The sequence below is a fragment of the Balearica regulorum genome, chromosome 3 (assembly GCF_011004875.1).
Source record: "Balearica regulorum gibbericeps isolate bBalReg1 chromosome 3, bBalReg1.pri, whole genome shotgun sequence".
Classification (NCBI taxonomy): Eukaryota; Metazoa; Chordata; class Aves; order Gruiformes; family Gruidae; genus Balearica; species Balearica regulorum.
Genome location: NC_046186.1, coordinates 3,805,385 through 3,812,634, shown reverse-complemented (window position 1 = coordinate 3,812,634; position 7,250 = coordinate 3,805,385). Strand labels below are relative to the sequence as shown.

General features: G+C 48.9%; 1 protein-coding gene across 1 annotated transcript; it reads left to right on the top strand.

Moving 5' to 3' along the window:
* The first annotated feature begins 4,097 nt into the window (after positions 1–4,097).
* Positions 4,098–5,838, top strand: LOC142601239 (cygnin). The gene is made up of 2 exons (XM_075750030.1): positions 4,098–4,155; positions 5,421–5,838. The coding sequence occupies exons 1-2, from the start codon at positions 4,098–4,100 to the stop codon at positions 5,552–5,554; spliced, it is 192 nt and encodes a 63-aa protein (XP_075606145.1). The 3' UTR covers positions 5,555–5,838.
* Positions 5,839–7,250: the final 1,412 nt, after the last annotated feature.

Below are 7,250 nucleotides of genomic sequence, written 5' to 3'. Positions count from 1 at the left end.
GCGGAAGAAGTTGCTAAGCCACTATCCACCATATTTGAGAAGTCCTGGCAGTCTGGCGAAGTTCCCGCCGACTGGAAGAGGGGGAACATAACCCCCATTTTTAAAAAGGGAGAAAAGGAAGACCCAGGGAACTACAGGGCGGTTAGTCTCACCTCCATGCCTGGCAAGATCATGGAGCAGACCCTCCTGGAGACTATGCTCAGGCACATGGAAAACAAGGAGGTCATTGGTGACAGCCAACATGGCTTCACAAGGGGAAAATCATGCCTGACAAACTTGGTGGCCTTCTGTGATGGGGTTACAGTGTTGGTGGGTAAGGGAAGAGCAACTGACAGCATCCACCTCGACTTGTGCAAGGCATCTGACACTGTCCCGCACGACATCCTTGTCTCTAAATTGCAGAGAAGTGGATTTGACAGATGAACCACTCGATGGACAAGGAATTGTCTGGATGGTCGCACTCAAAGAGTTGTGGTCAACGGCTCAATGTCCAAGTGGAGAACAGTGACAAGTGGCGTTCCTCAGGGGCTGGTACTGGGACCTGCACTGTTCAACGTCTTTGTTGGTGACATGAACAGTTGGACTGAGTGCACCCTCAGCAAGTTTGCCAAAACAGCAAGCTCTGTGGTGTGGTTGACATGCTGGAGGGAAGGGATGCCATCCAGAGGGACCTGGACAGGCTGGAGAGGTGGGCCCGTGCAAACTGCATGAAGTTCAACAAGGCCAAGGGCAAGGTCCTGCACATGGGTCAGGGCAATCCCAAGCAGAACTACAGGCTGGGAGGGGAATGGATTGAGAGCAGCCCTGAGAAGAACTTGAGGGTGTTGGGGGACAAGAAGCTCACCATGAGCTGGCAATGTGCGCTGGCAGCCCAGAAAGCCACCCGTGTCCTGGGCTGTGTGTCCAGCAGCGTGAGCAGCAGGTCAAGGGACGGGATTCTGCCCCTCTGCTCCGCTGTGCTGAGACGCCACCTGGAGTACTGCGTCCAGCTCTGGGGTTCGCAGGACAAGAAGGACATGGAGCTGTTGGAGCCAGGCCAGAGGAGGCCACGAAGCTGATCCGAGGGCTGGAGCACCTCTGCTATGAGGACAGGCTGAGAGACTTGGGCTTGTTCAGCCTGGAGAAGAGAAGGCTCCAGGGAGACGTTAGAGCCCCTTCCAGTCCCTGAATGGGCTACAGGAAAGCTGGAGAGGGACTGTTTATCAGGGAGTGTAGTGACAGGACAAGGGGTAATGGGTTTAAACTGAAGGAGAGTCGATTTAGGTTAGATGTTAGAAAGAAATTCTTCCCTGTGAGAGTGCTGAGGCCCTGGCACAGGTTGCCCAGAGAAGCTGTGGCTGCCCCTGGCTCCCTGGCAGTGTTCAAGGCCAGGTTGGATGGGGCTTTGGGCAACCTGGGCTAGTGGAGGGTGTCCCTGCCCATGGCAGGGGGTTGGAACTGGACAATCTTTGAGGTCCCTTCCAACCCAAACCATTCTGTGATTCTGTGATTCTATGACATCTACGGTTTCATGCATTTTGTGTAGCAATATACAATAAATCATCATGGTTACATCTTTGTTGGTAAACTGAACAGTACCAAGGCCCACTCTGTGATCCTGAGGCCAGTGGGCATACCCTGGCCACATCCATAGTATTAAACTCTCTTCCACTCAAAGCAGGATGACCACATCCCAGTCATGTTGGAAATCATACTTGTCCCACGGAGACACATGAAGTGCGGTGGGAAATGTATTTGCAAAAGTGCCAAGTAGCCTTGGAAGAAAGCATGGCCAGGGCTATGCTAAAAATTTACCAGTGGGACAGCCAGCTTGCTGCATCAGGCTTCAGCACAGTTTGTTTACTAGTATGTCAGCCATAGAAGAGTAAACCATATTATAGAATCATAGACTCATAGAATCATTTAGATTGGAAAAGACCTTTAAGATCATTGAGTCCAACCATAAACCTACCACTGCCAAGGCCACCACTAATCCATGTCCCTAAGCACCACATCTATGCATCTTTTAAATACCTATAGGGATGGTGACTCCACCACTTCCCTGGGCAGCCTGTTCCAGTGATTGACAACCCTTTGGGGGAAGACATTTTCCCTAATATCCAATCTAAACCTCCCCTGGCACAACTTGAGGCCATTTCCTCTTGTCCTATCACTTGTTACTTGGGAGAAGAGACTGACCCCCACCTGGCTACAACCTCCTTTCAGGGAGTTGTAGAGAGTGATAAGGTCTCCCCTCAGCCTCCTGTTCTCCAGCCTAAACAACCCCAGTTCCCTCAGCCCCTCCTCATCAGACTTGTTCTCTAGACCCTTCACCAGCTTCGTTGCTTCCTGCATAGCAGGGACCCAACTAGCCGAGTGTCTCCAGTCTCACAGTGGTGAATAGCTGATGCTTAGAAGAGTGGAAGAACATGGCAAACATACAGTAGCATGTTTGGAAACCCATCCAATTCCAGCAGTCTGAGGTTTGGGGGTTGTTGAGTTGGATATGGATCCATATCATTGTGCTGAATGCCCCTCAATGCATTTTACGGATTTCATGGAAGTATAGAATAATGCAGGGTGGAAGGGAGCTCTGGAGGTCATCTGGTCCAGCCAGCTGCTCAGAGCAGAGCAAACTTCAAACTTAGATTGACTGCCCTACTTGCTTTCTGAACACCTTTACAATTTCTTCCTCCACAATATCTATGGCAATGAGTTGCACCATCCCATTGTGTGCAGTGTGAAAGAAGAATTTCTTTGTGCAGTGCATTATACTTTTGACGTCATCTCCTACTTCTCTGGTTATGAGAAAAGAAAAACCATAGTTCTCTCTTTGTTAGGACACTTAAAGTGTTGACACTGCTGTCACATATCCTCACATACTCATCTCCTCCTATAGTGGAAGAGTCCCAGTATAATTACTATCTGACTGTCTGAAAACAAGTCCCCAGCTTTCACCATCCTTGTTACCATTCTTTGTACCTCTTCTTGTTCTACTCTATGTGTACAGAGACAGGGACACCAGCAGCGTGCACAGTATGCAGCATGAAATACCCTCAAAATTGTTACAGGGACACACTGATTTTTGTCAGTGCCCATTCTAGCAAATCCTAACACTGAGTTTTCCTTTCTGACTGCCTCCAAACACTGAGGTGACTTTTTTTCTGGCGTGCTCTTTAGGAGCACCTCTTTCCTGGAAGGTGAAATTAAGTTTGTCATCACTGAGTCTCGTTTGCCATCTGTTTATGCTGCCACTCAGTGCTGGGATCCTTCTGCCTTGCAGACTCCTTGCAGTCAGCTTTCATTTCACTGCTCTGAGTAACCTTCTGTTGGCATCAGAGCTCCCCTGGCAGCAGGGATCAGTTTGAGAACCCAGAGCTGTCTTTGGGGGGAAGACGTGATGATCGAAGGGTCTGCAAGTGGTCAGCTCATCCAGGCTCCTGGGAAATGTCTGTTAGCTCCAGCACCCCTGCCCGTCAGGGTGAGAGGGGACAAGAGAACAGGCTACACTGAACATGGTGTTTGCTAAATTGATCAGAGGGATTTTGCAGTCGTGGTTCCAAAGAGGGTGATACATGGACATTGGGTCCTTCCTGAGGCGAGCCTGCTCACACCAGGGTCCCTCTCAGTTTGTCCAGCCCCTCATGGTGACATCTCTAGACAATGCAGGGAGAGCTATCGGTGCATCCTGGCCATGGCTCAACCCTATTGCATGCAGCTGCATCATTGCCAAACATTGAGAAAGACCTGAAGCCCTTTGATATTGATCTTGTTCCCTATGAGGTCCCTCTGCCCCAGCAGATCTGTTCTATCTACTCACCGTTCGCTCCTGTCACACTCAATGGTTTTCATTTGCATTGGGTATTGATACTAGATCTGGGGAGAGCAGAGCTTTGCCAACATACCCAGGTGCAGGGTGGAGGGGCCGGCAGTTGTGCTGTGCGATGAACCATGAGAGGTCCCGTGAGCAACAGGACCTCCCCCAGAACCCTCCTCTCTGCTCAGAAACGCACTATAAATATGAGGATCCCCAGCCTTGCCACTCAGCAGCGTCCAGCTCAGGCTCTCTCCAACCATCCTCTCTCCAGCCTTGCTGAGATCCCAGCTCATCTTCAGCCATGAGGTTCCTCTACCTTGTCTTCGCTGTCTTCCTGCTGGTCTCCTTGGCTGTCCCAGGTAAGAGGGTGAATTGTATTGGAAGGTGAGCTGGACAACATGGGAGAACCAGAGTGATGAGGGTCAGAGTGGGCCATGCTTGATAGGTAGCTTGAGCAAACATGGTCTTTATTGGCTTTAAAAGCTGTGATTTTGTTGCCCAGATATATGTGTCTGGTCCTTCGGGTATGCAGATGGGTGCTGGTCTTCTGCAAATGCACAGATGACTTGGTTGCCCCAGGTTGTCTTAAATGGTACTCTACGTTCATGTGCAGACAAATGAGTCTTTAAAGAAAAAATTACTTTAAAGTACTATAAGAGGCACATTGAAGATGGTTTAGACATTTTTGACACCTTCTAGGTCAAGGTGAGCTGGGCCCTGGTGTAATCATTTTAGCCATGGAGTACCAAGTGAGTGCTGGATGTCTCTTACAGACATCAGCCTCCTGGGTGTTTCCTTTGCTCAGATGATGCCACCTTTTGTGTCAAACCAGTTCTGGGTATATCTTCAGGGTCCAGTTCCCTCACCTGTTTAATGTGCAGTGCTTACAGATATCCCTCCAGTTCTGGTTGTCGCCTCCCTCTTCAATAAATGAAAGGGAGATTTGGGGCTCAAAAGAATTCCCAGTCCAATATCCATTCACTCTGCACATCATTTCCCAGATATTTTAGGCCAACAGTCTCCCACCCTGGTGCTTAGTATTTGGCACTTGAATCTCTTTGAACACATGCAGGTCAGATTTCTGGTTACCACAGGAACTGACACCTGTGAAACCCTCCATATTTTTTTGGAACACCAACTCAATTATTCGAAACTAGTTTGGTGTTGCTTTTGCTGTTTTGCTCTGAGAACACTGATCCTGTCCCTTAAACAGAGGCGCAGGACGTCTGTGCAGTCTTGCACAGATGAGCGTCTTTATGAGCTTGCACAGAAAAGCATCTTTGTGAACTTTGCTTTTGGGTTGTCTCTCCTAAAGGGGATGAATGTGCTCTCCTCAAAGTGCACCTGTGGCATCAGCTGGCCCTGTAGTCACCAGCCAGGGGGGAGAAGGATGCACAAGAAGTTTCTCAGGCTTGTGCTCTTCAAGGTCCCTTCCTGCTTTGGGGCTGGGCTTGGGCAGGAGTGGTGGACACGTGGGAGACTGGAGCAGGACGTCCCCAGGAGCAGGGTCTCGTCCTCCTGACCGCTGCCACACGTAGACCTGGGGGTGATGGGAGGGCATGGCAATGGGGCACAGAGGCTCCTCTCCTGACCCAGCCGCTCTCCCCCTGTCTCCCCCTTGCAGGCTACGGGCAGATAAGGAAGCACTGCCCCAAGGTGGGGTACTGCTCCAGCAAGTGCACCAAGGCGGACGTGTGGTCCTTCTCCTCCGACTGCAAGTACTACTGCTGCATCCCGCCCGGCTGGAAGGGGAAATAGGAGCTGAAGCACCTGGGGAAGAGGAGGCACCGTGGTGGCTTTGGGAGCAGCTTCTCAGCTGTCTATCCCAATTGTCATCTCCTCCTATCAATAATTAAAAAGAGAAAAAATTTTAAAAAAAGTCACCCTCCTCCTCTAAATAATTAAAAAGAGAAAAATAAAAAAAATTGTCATCCCCTCCTCTAACTAATTAAAAAGAGAAAAAAAAAGGAGATGTAACTCTGGTGTGTGTGGTGTGGTTACTTGTGTTCACATGATCCCACATAAAGCATTAAAACAGGTTCTCCAAGCCCAGCCCAAAAGGCCCATTAGCAGCACATCTCTTTTTTGCACAAAATTTGTAACAAAAATGCTAAATATATGGAGTTCTCCTCTCTGTTTCCAACAGTAAATTCAGTCAATGGTGGATGAAAAAGGTCTAGTTGGAATAACACACTCCTGGATATCCCTTTCCCCACTGAGCCTCATAGCAAAATCCATGGGTCTTATGTGTAGGAGGGAGCCTGGTCCAGCCCTGGGGCTCAAAAAATCTGTATCCATCTGAGATCCTGGCAAGACTGTTGTTACCATGATTGGGTAACGAGCAGGAATGGATGGGTGCAGTATTTCACACCCCCTTCAGCATCTTCGAAAGACCTCTAGAAGGATCTTTGGGAGAACATTGTTCCTGCCCTCTAGTTCCCAAAGGCTTCTCTGCTCAGACCACCTACAAGAGCATCTGTTGGAGTCCTTCACAGGTGCCTGCTGTGGGCATACAGCAGCCCTAGCAGGGTCTGTAAAGGGGCAGCAGCCTTTTCTGCTACAATGATGATGTCCATCCTCATCTGTCTTGGCCTGTGGAGTCAACATAGGTACCTTCCATATAGAAAACTGTGTCATTGTCTTTTTAATGATGTCCTGTTTCATGTTGCTGTGTCATAGCTGTGGTTTTTTGAGTGCTGGTAATGATCAGGTCTACTGAAATCTTGTAGCATCTGAAAGGCTTCCTTGGATTGTGGGGAGAAAGTGCCACAGGGTTGGAGAATCCCAAGAATCGTAAGGCAACACAATGAAACAAAGCAGGGGTTGGTGAAATTGAAAAATGTAGATAGAGGGACCTAAAAGGGAGCACTGAGAGACCACCCAGTAACAACCAGCAGTTGCTGAAGGCATTCAAGGAGCTACCTGCAACCATGATAAACCCACATTGGCCTGTGGCAAGCATCCACCTCCTTCTCTTCCAGTAAACACACAGCCAGCCTGAATAAAGCCTATACCATTTCTGATCACCTCTGTGGACCTTGGATGGGGAATGGATAAATAGAAAGGTGAAGAGAAACGTGTAACCAAAATCTCTGCAGCAGATTAGAAAAGGGGCTGCAAGCCACGTGTTTTGTTCCCCCACTCAGTCGTTCCTGGAAGAGGAACAATTTGGGGAACCTAGCACATCTCTGACAGCATCAGCTCTGACCTCACAGTGAGATTTGGTGTTGTCAAAATACCTTCTCACCAACTCTGGAGAAACTGTAGTTCTCTATGTTGTAAAATTAGGCCACTGTTAATAATCTCCTAGGGCGTTCTCTGTGCCACTGATGCAGGACTTGATTTGGTGTATGTGAGCCCAAGTGTTTTACAAGTGTTGAATCACTCATGTGTCTTGGTACCCTGAAGTCATTGCGGAAATTCTCACTATTTCAGCGGAGGATCCTTCTTCAGT

Coding starts and splice junctions, on each gene's coding strand:
- LOC142601239 (XM_075750030.1), top strand. CDS start 4,098: ATGAGGTTCCTCTACCTTGTCTTCGCTGTCTTCCTGCTGGTCTCCTTG. Junction 4,156..5,420: donor GGTCTCCTTGGCTGTCCCAG/GTAAGAGGGTGA, acceptor TCCCCCTTGCAG/GCTACGGGCAGATAAGGAAG.